Below are 24,056 nucleotides of genomic sequence, written 5' to 3' on the forward strand. Positions count from 1 at the left end.
AGAGCAATTCAAAGCACATGTAAATAAAATAGCATTTATTAAACTCTGGAAGAAGTTTCCTGACAATTTTCTTTGGTGCAATAGAGCTGGCTAAGTAAATGTCTTAAGGTTTCCTTTTTGTTGCATTGCTCTGGTAAATTAGAAATATACTGGCAAAAGTTTTTTTTAATGAGAAAATTTACAATTTTATTTCATATGGACTCAGTTTTGAGAAGTCAAGAAATGGTTACTTATGGACTGCTGTATCAGAACTAGCATTCAAATAACTGCCTTTTTGATTCATTCTTCAAGTCTGTTGGAAGGGTTTGAAGGTCAGCAGTTAGCACTAGACTACACGAAAGAAGTCCTAAGAATGTTATGAAAGCTGCATTGTATTTGTGACTTGTTTATTCACAGCACTGAGTATAATAAAAGAGTGTTGGTTGTTTTTTTCTTTGCTGGATATCACAAGACCATTCAATGAACTGCATAAATAAACCATGATGGGATCTTCCTGTACTCCAAAATCTCCTACCAGGAAACATGCCTATAACTAACTATTTGCTTAGCTTGCCATATGTATCTCCCTATAATTTTATTAATTTTACATCACTTTTCCTCCCAATGGGGCCCCAAGGCAGATTACATCATTTTTCTCTCTTTCATTTTATCCTCACAACAATCCTGTGAGGCAGGTTAGGCCCAAGGTCACCCAGTGAGATTCTATGGCAGAGCAGGGATTCAAACCTGGGCCTCTTAGATCCTAGTCCAGCAGTCTAACCACTACTTAACACTGTCTCTCCATCATGTGAATGATGGAGAGTTTTGACCTCTCACGTTTTCTATTGTGATGTTTCCTTAGATTCTTCAGTGAAGATGATAAAGCTTTATTTGCAATGTTTGTCTTGAGCAAACAATCTATTTATTAAATAAATCCTTGTCCAGCCCCTGGAGACAGCCTCCTACACGACTCTGTTCTCCTCAGCCTCCACCCTCCTACTTCCACATACCAACAGGTTTCCCTTCCCAAAGTAACAAACAATGCTTCTTAAAGATGGAACCAAATGATTTCTGATCAGCTGCAGAACTTTAGTCAGACTCTCCAAGTCACTTGCTATATACACACCTACACATACACATACAAAACCGTTTGGATCAAGACTGGGTAGTATACTTGTTTTTTTGGATGCTACTCACCTGTAGCTCCTGAAGATATATGGTATCAAAAGGGTTTAAAGGAGCATTTTGATTGCACCAGGATACTTTAATTTGTACACAATTTCCTCTCTACTAAAACTGGTATATTCAGCAACTTTTGAGAACATGCCTCATATCTATAAGAAGTGTTACCAATGTATGATGGAGCACATTGTCCCTTTGAACTCACACACCAATGCTGCAATCTTTAAAAGAGTCAAGCCCTTCTTAGCCCATTGACTTCAGTATAATGAGAAGGATATAAACTCTGTTTAGCATTTACATTGTAAATCTCACATTTTTCTTTTAAATGCAGTTCATATTGTGTTAATTCATTGTGTTTCACTTTAATTTCCAGTTCTATTAACTACAAAGGTATTAAAAAGTACAAAACAGAAGTTACAAAGGATAGACTCCAATATGATTTCCTCATTAGTTAACAACAACATAAACAAAAACATCTCTATGCTGTTCCAGTAACTTGGTGTTTAAAGCACAATAGCTAAAGGCCAGATCTCTGTCACTTTATAGAAGCACAGTAAGAGTAATCCAAGTCACTGGACCCATCATGTGCTAGACTTTTCCAGTGCCAGTTTCAGGATTTTAGAGACTTTGGAAAGGCACCCTCATTTAATCCGGAAGAGGTGAGAGACACAGACTCAGCATTTTCTCTTGCAGCCCCCAACCTGCTCTGTGCAAAGTGAGAATGATAGCACTATTGGGGTAGTGGGCTTTTTGCTTTTCTTAATGACAACTATGCCATTGTGTAGAGTTGGGCCTGCACTTTCTTTATGTTCTCACTACAGCTATGTGCAGATGAACTTTTCAGAGCCTCAAAGACATTATGATAGAACCACTGTTGCCTGCAATACAGACATTAGTTTTTTTCTTTTTCATCCCAGTAATGTTTCAAAAAAACAGTTAAGAGATTTTACAAACCAATAATTCACCTTCACATGTCTGAAGAAACAATCATCTGCACAAAGTTCAAAGCTTCAGTAATAACCACCACTAGATGGAGCACTATCCTTATCGTCCCTCTTGTCTGGCTGTGATGAATCCATCTCCCAGAGGCAGTGTTGATTTTGTTCAGCAGGAAGCAAAAGCACTACAGTTATACATTGTGAGCAGAGACTTTCAGATGGATTCTTCCACTCTCAGGTCACTGAAATAATTTAGACTGGAGTAACTCTGCATAAGATCATACTATTAGTCTTTAACTAGATAGGCAGCAATGTTAGTCTGTAGCAATAAAATAAAAGTGGGATCAAGTAGCACTTTAAAGACTAACAAAATTTATTCTAGTTTAAGCTTCTGTATTAGATCACATCATCAGAGACACTGGAATTTTAACCAGTTACTGGTCTGTACCAGCGATCTTGAAGAGATGCATCAGTAAAGAGATAGGGACCGTAGACTTTACTACTATGTGCTGTTACTTGAAGGATGATCCTGCCAGGTAGAATCATAGGGCTGGAAGGGGCCTCCAGGGTCATCTAGTCCAACCCCTGCACAATGCAGGAAATTCACAACTACCTCCCTAGTTCTATGTTTGCTTATACTCTTTCAGCATTTCTTCAGCTCTCTATTGAATTTCTGCTGGTTACATTTATATACCCTATTACATTGTTTATTGAAATGTTCTTGAAACTGACTGTACTCACACTGTGTAACCTTTTCAGTAAGAAACGCAGACAATAAATAAAAATAAATAAATAAAGGTCCAGTGACACCTTCAAACTTAACAACTGTTATTATCCATTTTATGAGAGGAAGTGAGCTATAATGCAAGAGGAAAACTCACACAGGAATAAAGGTTGTTAGTCTTTATGGTGCTACTGGACCTTCTCTTTTAATTTTTAATCTTTCTTGGCTTATCCCGAGCCTGTGGAATGGGAAGTACTGTAAATCAAACCAGGGGGAGGGTCATAAAAGGAAGCTGACACGCTGCTGCCTCTGTAAAAGGTGAGAGGAAAAGCCACGGCTGGGGCTGCCTGCCAACCTCAGGTTGGGAAATTCCTGGAGATACCTGGGGAAGACAAGGGAGGGGACCTCAGCAGGGTATAAAGCCATACAGTCCACCTTCGGCAGCCATTTTCTCCAGGGGAACGGATCTCTGTGATCTGGAAATCAGTTGTAACTCTGGGCCTTCTCCAGTCCCCGCTTGGAGGCTGACAACCCTCACGCTGCCCTCTCTAAAGCGAGCGGCCCGGCCAGGCCTGTTCCCGCGCGCCTTCCCTTCTTGCTGCCATAGCGACGGTCTCTACCGCGGGAGGAGGGAGGGATGCTGCTGCTGCTGCTGCTGCTGGTATGCCGGGCGGGAGCGAGCGAGCGAGCGAGCGGGCGGGCGGGCGGGGGATGCAGCGGCGGCCGGAGGAGGAGCAGCGGCGGCAGCGGGGAGCCATGCCGCGCTGTGGAGCGGGCGGCTGGTCCCAGTCCCCGAGCAGGCGCAGCGGAGCCGCCTTCACCACCCTCCTGCTGACAGGTCGGTCTCTGCGGAGCCCCCTCCCCGGCTGGGCGCGGCAGGCAGCGGCCCCCGCTGGCTCGCACTGCGCATCCTCCGGCTACGGCCTGGGAGAGCCCCTTCCTCACCGCCGCCGTCTCCCTCTGAGACGCGGCGCGCTGTGGGGGAACGGCCGCTTCGCCTCCACAGCCCTGCCCCAGGTTTTGATGCCCTCAGCCGTGGACCGTGGAGCCAACCGCCGGGGAGGGTTGTCAGGGGAGTTTCTGACCCTTGGCGGGCGGGCTGGAGAGAGGATCGGTCCATCATGGCATCGCCTTCCCCGGCTGGCTGCGGCGGGTTTCCCTTTGCCTCGCGCGGGAACAGCGAGGCGTGTCCAGGGGGCTCTTCGGGCATGGCTGTGCTGCGGAATGCCGCGTCCTTGCCTTACTGGCACGCGGGTCCCCCTCGCCGCTTGGACTTGCGGGGCTCCTTGGTGTCGAGCGCGCTCGCTTGGGCAACTGACGAGCGCGCCACCATAGCCGGCGGGGCCAACTCGGGGCGTTGCGAATAGTCCGGGCAGCCAAGGGAGCGGAGATGAGGTTTTGAGACTGCACAGAAGGAATTCATAGGGCAGCATGTGAGAATGTTTCCCCCCAGCTGTCTGGGAACATGTTACTGGCGTTTTCACTTGACCCTCACAGACGGATAATGTTTGCACATGTTTTGTTCTGTTTTGCCTTGTGCCTATTTGTCCAGCAACCCTTGTTTACCAGATTATGACAATAATGTGACATATACACAGGGTCAAATACTAAATTGAAATAAAAAAATAAGACATCTAAATCTTTATGAATGAATGCTTATTTCATCCTATTATGTCTTTATTTAGTAATTTAATTACAGCTACAGATATTACAGTTTAGGATCAGTTATAAAGCAGCTGGTATGCATTCTGTGTGACTTGTACATAATAACATTTTCTAAGAACTTGAGACTCTGCCAAGAGGAATGTGTTGTGTGCAATAACAAGTTGGACGGATTTTCCATTACAAGTATCATAGTTGCTTTCCTTCAGGAGCTGCCTCCTGGTTTCTTGCTGGGAGCGAAGGAGAGGCAGGGAGCTTGGTGCTGGGAGTGGAGGGAAGAAGGAACAGGGAAATTCAGCTCTTCAGAAAGGCATAAACCTGCAAACAGCTTCTAGTAACAGAAGAGGAAGTAGAGCTAGCTTCCTCAGCATTATTATTGTATATACTGAGGATTCAGAGAATTTTCCTTAAAATCCATAAACATGTAAAGATGACTGATGAAGTACTTAAAACTGAGAGCATCTATCGTTTCCAGTTGTACTACAAGTGGAGGGATTAGATTCATGAAGATGAGCGTCACTGGTAACTGTAGCAGTATTTCCAGTAAGTCATCAAATGAAAACTGGATTACATGGAGTATGAAATGCAGCTGGTTTCATACATGTGAAAGGAGATCTGGAAACCACAGATTATAGACGAATATCAGTTTTGGTGGGATAGAGTTGCTGGACACCATCCTAAGGACACTTTAATGTGAGATTTTCATTGGTGTATGGCATGCTAATAGTGCAATCCTAAACCAAGTTATGCCCCCCCTTAAACCCATTGAAGTGAATGGGCTTTAAAGGTTGTCATTAGATTTAGGATTGTACTGTGAGGTATTCGTGTTCTGAATTTTAGCAAGTTATGTTTCTAGCACTTTAGCATAGTCTTTATCTTTTTAAGAATGTATGCTTAATATGGTTCTGTAATAATGCAGAGGTACTCATAAATGTCACTGTCCTCAGGCCTTTCCTATTAGCCTGTTTGCAGAATTTCAAAGCAAGATTCATACAATTATTTTCATTTAGCAAACAACTTTATTTTAAAAACCCTTGCCCCTCTTAGCTTTATCATATCTCATGAAACATTACAAATTTTTAAACTGCTGGTATTCCAATACTATCCCATATGTCAGCAAAGCTGTCTGCTATAGTGTAAACAAGGCGAGCTTCAAAGTCAGTAAATATCCTATGGAAGCTTTTTGTAGGAGGTGCAGTCTTTGCAAAGGCAGGGTACATATGGATTATCCATTCCATCTACCAATGTTTGGCTGAAAAGTAAGTGGCACTCTGATCTTGATGTTTGTGATTGTAATGTAGTTGTGGTACCAGAGCAAGAGAGTTAGAGGACTATACAGTGCTGATCAAAGTAAGTGATTTGTGGGGGCTTGAGATTCTGGCCACTGCAAAATAATGAAAACAAATTTGTGTGATAGCTGAAAGACTAACAAATGTATTATGACGTAAGCTTCTACAGACTATAGATTTTATGCTATGGTATATCTGTTACAGTGCAATATTAAGCAAGTCTACTGAGAATCCTACTGAAGTCTATTCAGTGGGGCTTTCTTCCAAGAAAAGTTTGTTACAATTACACTATTAATCTTAAAGTTTCCATAAATCTTTTGTTTTTTGCTACCACAGACTCTCCTGGCAACTACTCTGGAGTTTGCATAACAGTTTATTAACTGTCATCTTTTTGTGGGAGCAGTTCTGTAGGGCAAAAAGCACAATCTCACTGCCAAAACAGTTCAGAAATCAGAAAACATTCTTGGGAGATGGAACTGGCAGTCTTTGTGAAGATTTAGAATTTAATCCTGTTCCTTTAGTTGGTCTAATAGAGCTGTGTAGCTGTGTTTTAAACCAAAACCAATTTTGAGAGAGAGGAATTTGGAACAGAGAAGCAGCGAAAGTGGGAAAGGATGCTTAGCTTTTGTTCATCTTTGTGGTTTCTGTGCAGTCCTGTATTGGGACAAATACAGTGTGTGCCTGCACGGAAGACCACTTAATGAACAACAGTAACAGGTAAATGCAACCCTGTTTTCTGTCTGTCATTCTGTATTCCAAGCTGTCCTACCCTGCATCTGCTGTTCTGCATGGTAGATTTGAAATACGGTTTTTCAAGGACTGTTAGACCTACTTGGAAGAAATTTCCATTGAATTCTATGGGATTCATCTTGGAATAAACAGGCTAGAACTGGTCAAGCAAACAAAGACTACAGAAGTGTAATTCATAGTGATCACACATTTATTTTGCTGACTGAGACCCAGAATTTTCACAAATACAAAAGAAAAACAACATGCTAGTTTCTATACTGAGAGCCCCTGCTTTATCATCAGTGTCTCCCACTCAGGAAGCTCTACAGGGCTCAAGCCTTTCCCCCCATTCTGAAAGGATGGTTGTGTGCATCTGTTTAAAGGAAGGGATCCAAACCACTTCACAAGGTTCTGATTTTTCCCAGTACTTCACAGGGCTCTTTGCTCTGCCGTACTAGTTGGCTGTACCTTTTTATACGATCATGCTTGTAAAAAAATTAAAGTTAAGAATAAGAGGTCTGTTAATGGCTCTTAACCATGATAGTCAGAACGTCCATATTTAGAGGCAAATTTCCAATGATTACCTAAGGTAGGGACTGGTAATTGTTAACTCCACCAAGCCTCTCTTTTGACATACAAGAGTGTCTGTATGAGTGCTAATATTAGCATGCCAGATGGCATGGAATTTTGGTACGCTGCAGCATGTCATGTTTTAAGACAAGATGGCAGTATTTTTCTTCCTTCTCTGTCCTGTCAAAGTCTTCCACAAAACATCCATGTTGCTGCTACAGTCATACCAAAACTATCTGAAAGTATACAGACAGGTAGTGACAATGGCATGATAGATGTGGAGCCTGGACCAGTCTTGGTTGAGCAGTACAGTGGTGGTTTCCATATAAGAGGAAGAACTGGGAAATTGTGGAGGTACGGAAGCCAAGAAAGTAGCTCCTGTGTCCATACTGTACAAGTTCAGTGGAATAATAATAAAATAACTTAGGAAATATGTGTGGAAGGGTATCTGGAAATATATAAGGGAGAGGCTGTAGCTCACTGGCAGAAGTCAGACTTTGCATTCAGGTTGAATTCCTTCTGTCTCAATGGTAGCAGGTGTTGGAAAAACTCCCCCTGAGGCATTGGAGAGCCTGTTGTAGTTAGATGGTACAGCACTGGGCTATGTGGACCAGTGACCTGACTTGGTAATGGGCAAATTCATATGAAATTATTTTTTGTAATGAACATTCTGTGGCAGTGGCAAAGCACATGCATTACATGGAGAATGTCTTAGGTTCAACCATTGATGCTTCCAGTTTCTCAAGCAGTGGGTTTTGGGAAAGTCTGAGATCCTGGAGAACTGGTGCCAATGATTGGCAGTCAATCAGGGTAGACAACTAGTAAACTAGAAAAGCCAATGGCCTGAGTTGGTTTGACGCAGTTTCATATGTAACATTATGTTCATTCAGTTGTTTTCTCTTTTGTGGAGACTGTAACCGCCTCTGCATGGGCCAATTTCACTGGTTCAGTTCCTATACTGCAGCATTTTTTCATGATCATCTGCAACCAATTTGCTGCCATGAGTAGTCACTCTGGCCACTATGCAGCTTTTCTGCAGCTTTTTGGGACCACTTATACCCCAACTTTTTAAAAAAAATCTGTTTTCCAGTCTGCTGTTTCCCCATGCACACTCTTCATCCATTTTAGCGTTCCATCCTCTGCCAGCCAACTTAGTTATGATTGGTCATTGTTGTCTATCCAGTCACTCCCTCCCCCTCCTTTCCATTCCTCCCCCTCCCCTCTTTCCATTTTCCTTTTGACTTATTTTAATTTTTTTTTAAAATATAGCATAGGATCGATGCACCGATGGGTTGAGAGGGAGAAATCCAGGAAATAGATTGATCCAGCATTCCAGTGATGCATCAATTCATCACATGTGCAAAAAAGAAAGAAAGAAAAGAGCTGGTGCTGTGATGTCACCAATAATGGCACTGGTGATGAAAGTGCCAGCAGCCATCAATTCTGATGCATTTTGACACTGTGCAGACTAAAAAGAACAGCTCCACATTGACCAAGCATGAGAGGTGCAAAAGGGCCCAGACAAGCCAATTCCATGCCTTTTGGCTTCACTTCTGGTATAGTCAGGGGTCATTTCATAGAAAAAGAACTGGAGGAACTCATTAGCATAACTCATTAGCATATGCCATGCCCCTTGCCATCGCTGGAAGTGTCATTGGCATAACTGATTTGCATATGCCACACCCCCTGGTATCACCTATCCTGGCTGTTTTGGACCCAATCATGGCCATTCAGGGCTGAAATTGGGCCCAAAATCTCAAAAAAAGGGGTTGGAAATTGCCAAAAAGAGGTCCAAAATGGTCAGGATTGAGCCGTTGCTGAGTGGGAGAGTGATCCACCACCCGTCAGAGGCCTGATCCGGCCTCTGGTCTGGTGGGCGGGGCCACCTGACATGTGACCTCTTTGGGAAACTGCCAGAACTGCGTTCCTGCGTGTTCCCCTTCGAAATGAGCCTTGGGTATAGTGAGGAGTTATGTCCCCAGTGCAGAAGGAGCTATATTGGCTAGAAATTATTTCCAGTGAAACTCTGTTGACAAGAATGTCCTCATCTTAAGGCCTTTCTAGATGATGGAATGGTGCCTGTTACAGAATTTTGTGAGGAAATCAGACGGTGTTCCTCTTGATAGTAAGATGATCTTACTTGTCCGAACAAGAGTACAGCTATCTTGCTTATGAGTGCTGTATGGATAGTGACTAAGCTAGTATTTCAGAGGCCTTTTGAATGGACCTGTGGCACTATTATTACCATAAACAGAAGTCCTAGCCCTCCATCATGGTTATTTTGCTGTTTAAAAATCCTTTAAACTTTTAAAAGAAAACTCCCTCATACCCTGCTTTTCCTTGCACTGCAGAATTCTAAGTGGTTTGCATTACAAACAGCAACAACATTTAAAACTACAGTGCATAAAAATGCCCCCAAATTTATCAGAGATTGGATACTGTCTATTTGTACTACTCAGACTCGGTATTTATGCAAGCATTTACTCCCATTTCTTAATAAAGGAGATGGTATGACTTTCCCTTTGGTAACATTTCTTTTGCAATCCCTGCACTGATGCTTAAAAAAAAAAGCAAGCAACTTTCTGTCCACCAGAATACTACTTCCGTTCTATTTGAAGCAGTAATTTGCACGATAGGAAGTCAGTTTGTTTCCCGCTGTTGTTCACCAGGCCTACTGTGCTCCATCCACCCCTGCATAAATTTGCTAATAGGAAAGTGATTTATATATATTTGAAAAAAAAAATAGTCTGGCTTGGTTGTACACCTTTGTTTGAAAATACCTTTAAAGATTTCATTAAAATGTTTTTTTAAAAATCTATATTCTATATGGTATATTCTGAAGTTGAAAAGCAGATAGTCTTGTTAGTGATCTTTGATTTCTGCAAAACTGTTAATATGATTTTAATTCCTTTGTCTTGCATCTGTCTTACTTTGGAAAGCTTTTTTGTTACCCTCTGCTGGTGGCATAAATGGAACAGTTAAATGGAAGACTAAGCAAGTCAACAGTTATGTTAGCAGCAGCATAAAGGCTGCTGAGAAGAATGGTGAGTTTAGGTTGCAAATCTTTGGGATTAATCAACCTCTGCTTTGAATACTACACATTAATGCACCAGCTATATGTATCTTACTAACAATGGGGTGAATCCTCTCCCTATCTTACCACCCTAGTGAGCAATGTTTATTTATTTATTAAAATATTTATACCCCACCTTTCCTCTTGCATAAGGAGCCTTCCTCTGAATTATGTTGGAGGAAGAGCCACTTAAGTTGGAGGAAGGCTCTTTAAGCTAGAGGAAAGCTTCTTGGGGCATAGTTGGATCCACCCCAATGTAACCTGGAGGTAAGTGAGAATTACATAGTTTTCTAATCATCTACATCTTAAGCGTTTTCCTTGTTCTAATCTCCCCCGAACACACACTAAATGTCCAGTTACAGTTTGTAAATTCTGTTGCTCAAAATAATGGCTTTCTGTGTGTGAAGTGCTGCTTATTTCCTATTATTTGCAATATGCTGGGTGCAGTTTCTTGTTAATAATAATAAACTTATTACATTTGCAGCACTTGGCATAATGTATTTCAGATGATTATTTAAATGTTGGGATCGGTTGGGATAAAAAGGTTGCAAAAGACTCCTGTTTACTGTGACATTGTCACTTTACAAGGCTTTTAGATACCCAAGACTGTGCCTCATATTTTTAAGCCATTTATTTTGGATCTGTTTGCTGCTATCTGTGGCATAATTTAGTGTTTCTGGTGATAAAAGTCATGTAAAGATACTTCTATAATCACTACAAGAAAGGTGTATTTTCCTCCATAATATTGAAAAGGCCATATGTTCCATTTTTCACATTGGTAAATATTGCAGGATTAGTTAGAGACCATAACCATCTGCACCATCTGAGTTATTTAACAACAGGCTAAGAAGAGTAACATTCCCTGCCTGTTGCTGAATACCTTGATATCATGCTGTCATAACAGGAGGAATAAGTTCTGTTAGAAGCAATTGGTCCTCACAATTTTATTTTTGACTGTAGCAGAATGATGCTGGTGGTGACTGTAGTAGTGGCACTGTGGGTGGCATTGTTTTGATGTTTTGGAAATTAAGGGGTACTTAAAATTATAAGGAAGGCTTTGAGTCCGAGAGCTGAAGCACGAGGCTCCAAAAATTGCATGCAGAAAAGACATCTGGAATTGTTTCCCTCTTGGAACTAAGAGCTTGGATCCAAATAGGAGCTCCATATAACAACTTCAGACTGCACGTGTGAGCCTGTTTCTCCAGTCAATGCCCCGTAACCCACCTATTCTGGGGAAGTTTCAGCTACTCACGGCAGGGCAGATAGACTACTACAGTTTCACCCCTTGTGTGCCTTTATAGGATTTCACACCAGTGTGGGGGAGGGGAAGTGAGTGATTAAAAAGGTTTGTATTCCTGAGGACCACACTGGAGACTCTGTGAGTGTATATACACTTGTACAAACTTGTGCACTGACTGCGTGAAGAAAATTATGCAACAATAAATAGTGAATCCTGCTTGCTGAGGTCTCTTTACAACAGCATTACAAATGGAATACAAGGCTTATCAGTCATGTCAGGTGGTATGGGGACTTCAGTAGTGCTTCCTTGTATTTGCATACAAGCATGGAGGTTAATTATGCATGTGCATTTGGTCAGCCTGCCAAAGGACTGGACTGACTCCAATGTACACAATGTACCAATCATACACTTAAAGCATTTCTGGACGATTTCCTTTGATTCCTTTGACAGGATCACAGATAGCTCTACAGCAGTGATACTTACTCAGTGGCTTGGGAGCTACATGTGACTCTTGGACATACCACTTGTGACTGTTCTGAGTGTGGTTTCCCGGTGCAGCACCTGCCCCATGTGTTCTGCCAAGGGGCAGTGGTTCTTTTAGGATTTGAGGACAATTAAAACCCATTGATAGGGAAAGCAAAAGACTTTATTACACAAAGCAAATACAATCATTACATAAAGACACAAGACAAGGGGGATAAACATACAGCATAGCATAACATAAAGTAAAGGAAAAATGCCACCTGATGCAAGCAATACCCTTTCAGTCACCAGGGGACCCTCTCTGACGGCAACGGGCAGACTCCTATTGCCAAATACAACTGTACCGGCTTTCATCTGTACCAAATCCCTGCTCAGAGGGCCCTTGCTCAGACTTATATACCTTAAAGCTAGCTTATGCCCACCTGCAACATCAGCCTCCCCAGAAGGGTCTTAATGAAAGGAAAGGTGACTAATCAGAGGGCCAAGGCTAAGGAATGTTGTCAGTGTCAAGCTGGCCTTGATGATCTAAGCCTAGCTGATAAGGCTAAGCAACTGGCACTTACCCAAGGCCTGATTGCCTGGTCCTCCCTTCAGCAAGATGTGATGTTATCCACACTCTTGCTCCAGGTGTCTAATGGATACCTCTCTCCCTGCACTATGCCTAGTAACGGGGGAGTCCCATCTCGAGGCCAAAACTTGCATCAGCAACAAATGAAACAAGCGACAAGACATCATGTAGTATATGGCACATATTCAAAGGCATATATGAGCCAAATATGGCTCTTTAGGCAAGATGGATGGACCTATGGCACCACTAACTCCTCGAAATACAATCCTCTTCCGCAATTCCAATACACCATGTTTCAGGAAAATGGGCAAGGCCCTTACCTGGTGGAACATGAGATTGGCATGTGATTCCCATGTTGCATCAGCCACCACCAGGGGAATTGGTGTGAGTAGGGCTTCCTGATGGGGTCTGGAGAAATACTGAACCTGGTGGGGGTGGAACTCACCTCATGTTTGTTACTTGCACATGCAAAGCACGCGCGCACACTCTGCATGATGATGTCACTACTAGTGTGACATCATCATGCCATCTCACTACCAATGTGGGCAAGCTGGTCACTCTCTGGTCTGGCAGTGGCGGCAGCATGCAGGAGGGCAGATGTGCTGGCTGCTCACTCCCCTGGCAGCAGCAAGGTGTCCACTATTTCAAGTATGTTTCCCTTGACAGTCCTAAAAAAACCTGGACTATCTGGGTGCAAACTAGATACCTGGCAACCCTAGGCGTGAGCTTCCCTGAAGTGCAGGTCTCATGCTAGGGGTGGAAGTAAATTTGGTTCTTCTGGTTGATTGCAAATGTGGCTGTCTGTGAGCTGAGGAGTGAGTAGTACCTGTTCTACAGGCGTATGCATTTACAACTGATTTTTTTAAGCTTGTCAGGTATTGGGTAATTATCAACATGGACCAAATAATTAGGAATATATATGAGCCACATTTGTATATACAGCAAATATTAAGTAATTCTGTGTTGTTATGGTAGATGCAGAAGATTAAATAAGAGCCCACAGCACCACAGTAAAGTATGAGTATACTTCATAATGAATAATGAATTTTACTTAATTGAGCCATCACATATTTTCTCTTGACCTCAGTCAGTATATGCACTGAATCAGTGGAATGATGATTGGAGACACTTACAGTGCAATCCTAAGCAGAGTTACACCAGTCTAAGCCCATTCATTTCAATGGGCTTAGACCGGTGTAACTCTGCTTAGGATTGCTCTGTTAGTTGGATATCTCCTAAGGTGTAAGGAAGAGGAAGGGGTTTTTCCTGTTGTAAAAGATTTGTTGAAACAACCTAATGGTGCTAATACTTTTAATGCTGCTAACGCTTGGTAAAAGTGCTGAACTTTTAAAAGGCAGTTGATACTTTGCTTTTCCTTGACCTCCTCTATTTTGAGTTTGTAGTTCTAAAACGTGAAATCTTAATATTACATAGATGGAGGCAACAGTGAATTAATGGAGATATGCTAATAATAGAAGTCAGTGAGCTTAGAAGGACGCTTAGGTTTAGGTAACAATATTGCATATTGGTGTAGTCACAGATCGTACTCTAGGTAGTTCAAATAAATTACTGGGATATGTGTATAGAGTGTTCTTTTAAAACCACTCCTATTGCGCATTTACAGATTGACTCATGTAAGAAGTAATATGTAGTAACTCTTGGTCTATAGTACAGCCTGACTTGAGTCTCTCTGAAAATGCGTTCTACAGTTTGCTTCTCCAGTAAAGAAAAGGATTTTAATTAAGGATATTTCAGAAACTTGTTGCTAAATAGCGATACAACACTATTGATGAATATGAGATGTAATCATTCACAATAGCAATATTTTCACTCATACCACGTAGGCTATTTGGCTTATTATTCATTGTAGCCCTGATCTAGAGGAAGGCAAGCAAGGCAAGGAAGTGCGACAGGTGCCACTGTGTGCACTTACCTGCTCAGCTACCTTTTCAGCCACGAAGGAAAGGGCTTAGATTTAGGTCCTCGCAGTTGTTAAACTGGTGTTGGTTGATAACCACAGCAACTATGCCTGCAGCCACGTTTGCATGCAGATGACAGACATTCCATGCCACAGAACACATGGAGAGACTATGTGGTTGCATATAGAACAAGCGAGAGCAAGGAGAGCATTTATAACAACACTCAAATGCCTTCTAAAAGATTTCCCATCCAAACAAATGCCTTCTTTTGTCATGTGTGTTAACTGTAACAAATTCAGGCTCCAATCCAAAGCATACTTGGAAATAAATCCTATTGGAAACAATAGGGTGCCTCCAAATAAACATAGTTAGGCTATCCTGCAGTATTGAAATACTTTTCTTTTTATCAAAACATTTCAATAATAAGAATATATTGTTAATATTAATTTGATTCAAATATATTTTTCACAATATTCAAACTGACAAAGTACATATTTCTTCCTCTGTTTTTTGAAATAGTAAAGATCAGTTTGCAAGAAGGTATGAAAAAGAGAAACTTTTTTTTAACCCCATTGATACCCCATTGCCGTCTGTTATTAAAAACAGTCTAATTTTCAGTTTTTCTTTTTCTAGAAATGATGTCCCCAGTGCAGTGTTTCTGGCATTGTTTTGAACTTGTCTTCCTTTTTAATTTTCTGTCTCTCCTCCTGCTTTTCAGTGTACACAATTCTTTCTAAGGTGCACTCTGATCCAAACGTATATCCTTCTGCTGGGGTTCTTTTTGTTCATGTTTTGGAGAGAGAATACTTCAAGGGGGAGTTTCCTCCTTATCCAAAGCCTGGTAAGGGACACTGATGAATTTTAAAACGTGCCATTTGTGTTGTGTAATGCAGTTCATTTGCTTTTGAATATACATACATGAAGGTAAAGTTAGTACACCAGTTGGACTGTACAATGCAATCTTAAGCAGAGTTCTCAGCCCACTGACTTCAATGGACTTAGAAAGGTGTAACTCTGTTTAGGACTGCACTGTAAAAAACTGCTATAACTTAAGATGTTCCTGGTTCAGAACTTGAGATCCCTACAGAGTTATTCCCACGCAAGCCTCAGTGAAATGAATGGAAATTGCTTGTAGACAGTAATTAGTGAATTTGGCTCAAAAAGTCTTCAGCGTTTTAAATTATAGTGTGGTACAGAAGGAAGCCTAGGCCACTCAAAAAGCTCCCTGAAAATAGTAAGAGGATAGATGTAAATGCATCGAGCAAGTGAGCCAGCCTCTCCTGCTGGAAAGGAAAAATCATTAAGATTAATTTGTTTAGGAAATTGTGCCAGCTCTTGTGAGGTGACTTACAAAATAAAGCATAAGGATAACATAAAATGTCATAAAAGTTGGTAACAATTAAAAACTGCATAAAGCATTGGACTGCTTAAAATGAGTCTGAAAACAGTTCTCAGGGTAGAAGTAGAATATACAAATAATGGTAGAAGATTAACCCCTTAATTAAAAACATGGGTAAAAAGAAATGTTTTGGCTTGGTACCTAAAGGAGATTAAGCTAGGTGCCAGGTGAGCCGGAAAGGGAAGGGCATTACACCAGTGAGATGTCACTCACCACTGAAAAAGTCATGTCTTTGATCACCATTCACCTTGCCTTTGGCGAGCAGGTCTTGTAATCTTAGCTGGCAAGCTGGAAATGTTCTCGTCATGGTGATTTGGTAATGCACAAATGTGTCATATAAATCCTTAAATGTCTTGGGGCCAGGATATTGCAAGAACCGCCTCCTCATCTATTGTCCAGGCAATATTTAGAAGTTTTCTCTCGTTTTGCCTGACTTGTAAAGCAATGCAGCAAAGACTAACAATTATAGCAAAACTTCCTTTAACTTTACTGGAGTTTGTACAGAAGAGGTTTATAGTTCCAGAACTTTGTGACTGATGGCTGTGAGTTATTACATCTTTAAGGGGAAAGGGTCACATCACCCTTGCTGTTAGCTAAAATTGTCAAAGCGACTCCGCCATTTTTACTTACTGAGCATAAATTCATAATGATGATTCTTTTATGAGTATATTGCGGTGATGAGAATAGGAAGTGATAGCTTGTAGTTTTCTTATTTTACTATTGGCAGTTCCTTAGTATTAAAAAAAATGCATGTCCTGTTATATGGCAAAACCGTATTCTAAACGAGATGTCCTATTTATCCAGGTGAGATAAACAATGATCCCATAACATTTAACACAAACCTAATGGGTTACCCTGACAGACCTGGTTGGCTACGATATATCCAGAGAACACCATACAGTGATGGAGTGCTATATGGATCACCAACTACAGAAAACATGGGCAAACCAACCATTATTGAGGTATGTTCTGTTTTAATCACCTGGAAATTGCATCAAACATTGGAACACAAACATGCCGTCATGTAATGACGTACTGTATGATTTCAGTGGAGAGGCCAGTCTGCCAATATATGCATTTTTAAAAAAAAACTGATCAGCATGCTTCATTGAAATAAATGAAGGCATCATGTGCATAGAAGTTTCTTATGCAGATTGAACCTGGAGCTTTCCAGAGAGGCCTTTCTTAGCCCTGTTACCTGAGACCCAGTTGGATATGAATGTGGGACATTGTGTATGAAAATTACATGCTCTACCCTCTCATAACTCATCCTGATTGTCTGTGAACAGAGCCAATCCTATTTTTTCATGTCTTGTTCAAGTCTCTTTATGTCTTGTTCAAGTCTCTTACATGCATTGGATGAGGTAAGCAGCAGGTTGTGAAATCTAATGTCATAATAAACCAATTGGGCTCAAAATGCACTCTGCCTTTAGGCAAGCTAAAGGATGATTCCAGGATTTCCTGACCTGGCCGAGATCTTGTAACATTTCTTCACTGTCTTAGAAACCATTATGGTTAAAAGATGATCTATAAATACAGCACATGAATAAATACTTTTATCTTATACTCTAAATTGTTTCCCTTCCCACCTCATTAGCTGGTAGATCAGGAAACTTAAGGCTGCTTGCGCCATTCATTATGTTTAAACCAGCAAACATTTTAAAATCCCAGAGGAGCAGCATATTACAATGAAAAAGTCAGCAACTAATTTATTGTAGCATGAGCTTTTATAAGCAATAGCTTATTTCATTGGACTCCTAAAGTGGAGACATGTATAAGTGAAGGTATATATCCATGTCATTTAAAAATGAGTATATATAGACCTCTATTTAGCTACTGTAATGGCTAGGCCTACTACAGCAATCTGATAGAATTAGCTTTCAGCGCAGGTACTTTAGTTCCACTTGTGTGGATAATCATCCTGAATTCACATTCTCTTTAGTTCGTAGATTTATTTTCTATCAGAAAAAAAAAGGATCGGCATCAGGTTGCCCAAATTCTTGAGAAAGCTATCTGGAGTTTGAAGAATGGGGATGTTCATTCCATTGAAAACAATGGGCAGCAGCTGTATTTGTAGGTGCATTCAAATGAGCAAATAATTTATACATGAGGTTCCTGAAAGTATGGATTTCCAAGATGTGCCATAGTGTTTCTGCAGACATCCAAGACCATGGGTTGGAAAAGCAGGCATATTTGCAGAAGGGACTGGCTTCACAGATCTCTATTAGAGATATTCCCCTATTAGAGATCTTTTTTGCATGTTTTTTTTGACTGTGACACATAAGGAAAGCTTTTCTGATAGGACCAAAGATTTATTTAGTTCTGCATTTTCTTTCCAACAATCAGATGCTTAAAAGTAGGGAAAGAAGTAATTTAATATCCCATATGTACCCCTTCTTTTGGATGTATATCTTAAGAGCTACAGTAGCAAAGTGTAATATGGAAGCGACCCTAAGTTCTCAATTCTGTTCTCCGTTTAGTTACAATACTTGTTTAATTTGCTCATTGAGAGCTAAGCTTCCAGAGATGAATTACACGAGGAGGAGCAGGTGAAGGGAGTTGTAATGTTAGCCGGGAAGCTGAGTTTTAGAAGGCTTTGTCAATTTCCCCTCTCTACAGAGCTAGGGAGATGGCTGCCCAGAAGATTTGTTTATTTCTTCTTTGCCTCTTAAAAGGGGAAGTGAAACTGACAGAGCCTTCTGGAGGCAAAGAGGAAATTAACAAACCCTCTGAGCAGCCATCTCCCTGGCTCGGTAGAGAGGGGAAATTACCAGAGCCTTCGATCTCCTTTAAATCTCAGCTTCCTGGCTAACATTGCAACTCCCTTCACATGCTCCTCCTTGTGTAATTTGTCTCTTGTAGCTTGCCTCTGAGCTATTGAGGTTCTTTAAATGTGTCTTCCAACTTTGTTCTCATATCATTGATTGGCTGACTCATTGTGGAGTCATTGTTTCAACCCATTTCCCTTCCTTTCCATTGCTCCTGAAAGGGCTACAGCTTCCCCACCACCACTATTAAAGAGTCTGTCCACCCTCAAATGTTGACCATTGTCAGCATTTTGAAATGAATATGCTAAAACGTTTATTTCTCTTTCTCCTGATTTTGTTTTCAAAAAGGTAGTAACACGTTACTGCTTTATCCTTTTTCTTTAGATCACTGCTTATAACAGACGTACGTTTGAAACTGCAAGGCATAATTTGATTATTAATATAATGTCAGCAGAAGGTATGTCTACAGGAATTTTGTTAACAATTTAGATTATGTAATTACAAGTGGGAGACCTGCAAGGAATTGGGGGGGGCATCTAATTTCCCCTTAGATCACCCTACCTTGTTATTTTTTGTTTCCCTTCCCTGGCAGCTCCCAGATTCATTCCCCTTTTCTTGATTCCTTCTCTGCTTCCCACCTACCAGTCAACTTATCCTTATCGGCCTCCTGTCTTCAGCTTTCCCTCCTTTCCTCCTGCAGCAGCCTCTTTCTGGGAAAAGTCTAGCTAAGTTGCATGGTAGCTGCCACCTCCAGATAGGCTGAGTTTTGTGGGTCTTTGGTGGTCGCTGCTGGGTTTTCTCTGGTGAGTTCTTCTACATCAGGGGACATGACAGGGAATGGGACAAGACATTTTCCAGGGCTATTTTGGTCCTGAAATCTTAGAGCAGCGTCTCAATGGGCATTTATTTCTTAAAGCTGTAAGTATTGTTTCTGTTATTTGGAGGAGCTTTAATATTCCATTTTTTTAAGGTTTCAGATTTTTTTTCAAACTTGGAGCTTCCTTCAAGTTTTTGGAAAAATCTCCCCTGTCTGTCCCTACCTCCATTTTGTGGATTTTTTGATCCACACTCTATGGTCCAGTTCAGAATTAGATATATGATAAATAATTTCATCAGATTAAATTCTTATACAGGATTTAAACTTTTAAAAAGCATTTTGTGTTGGGGAAGAGGTATGCAGAATTTTCTTCAACCCGTTAAATCTCATTTCATTGGACTTTCTGACATAATTTTTCTTAAATGTTAAACATATTCTTTTCTTCCTCTTAAATATACTTCTGAAATCCCATTGTGAGAACAGCTTGTATTTGAAAAGTGCATCTGGCTCACTGCAGTGATTGGCAAACACTGGACTGTATCAAGAGGTATCCCTGTGTCTACCAAATCTTCCATTCATCAGAGGATTTCTAGGAACAGAAGGAATCTTCTGTTCAAAGAAGACTCTTTCAGTAAATGGAAGATTTCTTTTTGATGGGAAAGGCAGTGTAGTACTTAAACTGCTCCTGAGCAGCTGAACTGAGTAGAAATAGAATTAAAAGAAAACCTCTGGCATACTTTTATGTTCTAGGAAGTTCAGATGCTGGAATAATACTTTTTAATATATGTTTAAGAAATCTTGAGCAGTCCTCAGAATTTGGATTTTTCTAGAAATCAGTAGTGGTTGCTTGTATGGTGGAGAGCTCTCAAGTCATAGCTGGTGGGGTTTTCATGGCAAGAAACTAACAGAGGCAGTTTGCTGTTGCCTGCCTCTGCAACCCTAGTTTTCACTGGAGGTCTCCCATCTGGTTTCTAACCAAGGCCAACCCTGCTTAGCTTCTGAGATCTGACAGGAGCAGGCTCACCCAGGCTATCCAGGTCAGGGTGGTTGCTTAGTAAATCTTAAATTTATTATTAAAAGATCGTGGACCATTTTCACATTCATTTGTGTAAATGGACAGTAAGCCATTATTTTGGCAGTTGTGTTACTTAAAAAGAAACTAAGACATAGTTCACTTTCTTTTGCAACCAGATCTTCCTTTACCATATCAAGCAGAGTTCTTTATTAAAAACATGAATGTAGAGGAAATGTTGGCAAGTGAGGTAATTGGAGACTTTCTTGGAGCAGTGAAAAATGTATGGCAACCTGAGCGCCTGAATGCCATAAACATCACCTCAGCTCTTGATAGGGGAGGCCGAGTTCCACTTCCTATTAATGATATGAAAGAAGGGTAAGTAAAACTTGGTTGTGTTTCTTCCAGCAGTCAAGTGGCTTATTCCTGAAATATTTCATGTCCATTAAAATTACACATCGAAAAGATATTTCGATGGTTGTTGTGGGTTTTCCGGGCTGTATTGCCGTGGTCTTGGCATTGTAGCTCCTGACGTTTCGCCAGCAGCTGTGGCTGGCATCTTCAGAGGTGTAGCACCAAAAGACAGAGATCTCTCAGTGTCACAGTGTGGAAAAGATGTTGGCAGGTCATTTGTATCTACTCAGGAGGGGTGGGGTTGAGCTGAGTCATCCTGTAAGAGTTTCCCAGGGTGTCCTGCCAATGACCTGCCAACATCTTTTCCACACTGTGACACTGAGAGATCTCTATCTTTTGGTGCTACACCTCTGAAGATGCCAGCCACAGCTGCTGGCGAAACATCAGGAACTAAAATGCCAAGACCACAGCAATACAGCCCGGAAAACCCACAACAACCATCGTTCTCCGGCCGTGAAAGCCTTCGACAATACATCGAAAAGATATTTCCCTCTAAACATGGCAAGGATTTAGTAACTTCTTTACATATCTGTTATATGTATACTACACTCTTCCTGCGTAAAGTCAAGTGGCATAGGACCTAACTTTATGTGATGTTTTCTTCATGTCCTCCCCTAGGTCCCCATTTGACACATTTATGTGCTATCTTTCAATTTAAAAAAATGCTAGGTATAGCTTACAACACATTTCATACCCAAAAAACAATTAAAATATCCATGTGTAAAAAATCATTAAAAGCTGAATGAAACCAGGTTAGGAAGTTCACTCAAAAAGGCCTTCTGGAATAAACTGGCTTTGAAAGGCCTGCAGTGAGTGGAACACAGGCAGGGAAAGGGCACAAGAGTACTGTGGAGTTGGGGCAGCTGCTGAGAAAGCTTTTGAGTGGGTTGATGTCCCAATAGCCTCTTCCTGCTGCTGGTATGGCCTTGCTCTTGCAATCATCAGTTATTACAGAGGGAATGAATGATTGATGGTGCCCATTCACTGCCCAGTGTACAAATGCTGCTCTTTATAAGTATGTGTATTGTTGCCTTTTTGGACTTGTGTCTGGAAACTGTTGCAAATGGCAAAGGAGCTTTCACAGTCTCAGTAAAGAGGGTCTCCAGTTACCTTCTGTGATCCATTTGCTCAGCACTTTTCTAGGAAAGTTGCCTGTATCACATTCAGTTTAGACTCTGTTGATTCTAAAGTGTTTTTTTTGGGGGGGGGGCTGCCAGGTCTCCTGGGCTTGAAAGTGGGGAGTGGAGGTTGTGTGGGGGAGAACTTACATTGTGTGCGTGCGCAGTGCACATGCTCCAGAGCTCTTCCATGTCATGCCAGGAATGATGTCATTCTGGCGCGGTGTGGAAGCAACAAATTACGTGTGGGGCTGATTTGGTAAAAATTGGCTCCCAATATAGTGGGTAGGGGTGATTTTTACCAAATCATCACATTCTTATGCACGACCCATCACTTCCGTGTTGTGCACGATGTCATTCTCATTGTGGTGAGGAAGTACTTGGAGTGTGCAGGAAGCACGTTGTAGGGTTCCTTGGCCCATTCTCATACCTCTCCCCCGGCCAGGTGAGAGGTGGTGTGGGGCAAAGGCTGGTAACTGTAGTTGCCAGTGTGTCAGTTTCTGTTCAATGGATCCTCTCAAAATATCCGCTCTGATCAGACCAGGCAGAGACAGATTCGGTAAACGGTTTTATTCAGGAAATCCAGTACAACCAACATAAGACAATTGCCGAGAATGACTGTTTAACGGTAACAACACTGACTATATACTCTTTGCCCTCCCCTTTTCCTACGGAATGGAACTTTTGCTTTGACAGCCTGTCAATGCTAGAAGACTAAACTGGTATGTAATTTCCCTACCTTCTATGACCGACAGGTTAACCCCTGTCAAACGTTAAACTGCAACTATGTAACTTCTCTACCTTCTATACCAGACAGGTTAACCTCTGTCTGACATTCTGCCCCCCTTATTTTCAGCTCCCCCTCAGTTTATCTGGATATTGTTTGTAAAACTCCTTAACTAACTTTGGAGCTTTAACATTTTCCATTGTGACCCACTCTTGGTGACTTTGATTAAAATGTTTCCACCGCACAAGGTATAATAATGTCCCTCGTTTGCATTTTGAATCCAAAATAGATTCTACTTCGTGATGAGGTTGGCTGTTCATTATCAAAGGGGGGAGTCCCCGGGTCTGGGTGCCACTGGTTCGGATCTGGGGCCCTTTTTAGGAGGCTGCAATGGAAAATGGGGTGGACATTCTATAAATTCTTTGGCAGCTTTAATTTTACTGTTACTCCATTAATGACTTCTATTATTTTGAATGGGCCTACGAACTTCCAACTTAATTTTTTACTAGACTGTTCTCCCCGTAAGTTCTTTGAAGATACAAATACCCATCCCCCTACTTTTAAGTCCCATTGAGGTGAGCACTTCCTGTCTGCTTGGGCCTTGTAGTCCTCTTTTGCTTTTCTCAAGGTTTGTGAAATCAGGTCCCACTGTTCTACAATTCCCCTCCACCAGTTGTGGAGTTCGGTTTTCTCCTCTCCTCCTTTCTCTGGAGGAGTGTGTCTAATAAATGGCATCGCCTTGCTCTCAAACCCTTGGGTAATCTTAAAAGGCGATGCTCCTGTAGAGCTGTGAATGCTGTTGTTATAACAGTATTCAGCGAAAGCTAAATATTCTGTCCAATTATTCTGCTGATAGTTTATACAGCACCTTAGAAATTGTTCCGACAAATGATTGACTCTTTCTGTCTGCCCTTCTGTTTCTGGATGGCATCCCGATGACATCCCTTGGATGATGCTGGTCACTTCCATTAACTGCTTCCAAAATTTGGCAATAAACTGTGGGCCTCTATCTGAGATTACTTTATCAGGGAAAGAGTGAAGCCTCACTACATGCAACATGAACAGACTGGCTAGCTTCTTGGCTGTGGGTAGCTTGCTACAAGGGACAAAATGGGCCTGTTTAGAGAACAGGTCCACCACTACCCAAATCACTGTCTTTCCTTTACTTGGAGGAAGATCCATGATAAAATCCATGGATACTACAGACCAAGGTCGAGGGGGATTCTCCATTACTTGTAACAATCCTGGTGGTTTTCCCCCTCTCGGTTTTTCCATTAAGCACACATTAAGCCCACATATTGGGATGCATCCTTCCTCATTTTGGGCCACCTGAATTGCCTTTGGGTTAGATTCAATGTTTTGAGGTAGCCAAAATGGCCTGCTAGCTTACTATCATGGCAATTTTCTAATACTTCTCCCCTCAGTCCCGGTGGGAAGATATACAT

At 41.5% G+C, this 24,056-nt stretch overlaps 1 protein-coding gene across 2 annotated transcripts in view; it reads left to right on the forward strand.

Annotated features, from left to right (window-relative positions):
* Positions 1-3,543: 3,543 nt before the first annotated feature.
* The window catches only part of SGCE (sarcoglycan epsilon), a 49,075-nt gene continuing 28,562 nt past the window's right edge, over positions 3,544-24,056 (forward strand). For both annotated transcript variants that reach the window (XM_054991805.1, XM_054991806.1), the window contains exons 1-5: positions 3,544-3,661; positions 15,075-15,197; positions 16,560-16,717; positions 18,908-18,980; positions 20,532-20,730. In XM_054991805.1, coding sequence (XP_054847780.1) covers positions 3,580-3,661; positions 15,075-15,197; positions 16,560-16,717; positions 18,908-18,980; positions 20,532-20,730 — 635 coding nt within the window. In that variant the 5' untranslated portion in view covers positions 3,544-3,579. The remainder of the gene's footprint in view (positions 3,662-15,074; positions 15,198-16,559; positions 16,718-18,907; positions 18,981-20,531; positions 20,731-24,056) is intronic.

Source organism: Eublepharis macularius, chromosome 11, assembly GCF_028583425.1.
Source record: "Eublepharis macularius isolate TG4126 chromosome 11, MPM_Emac_v1.0, whole genome shotgun sequence".
Classification (NCBI taxonomy): domain Eukaryota; kingdom Metazoa; phylum Chordata; class Lepidosauria; order Squamata; family Eublepharidae; genus Eublepharis; species Eublepharis macularius.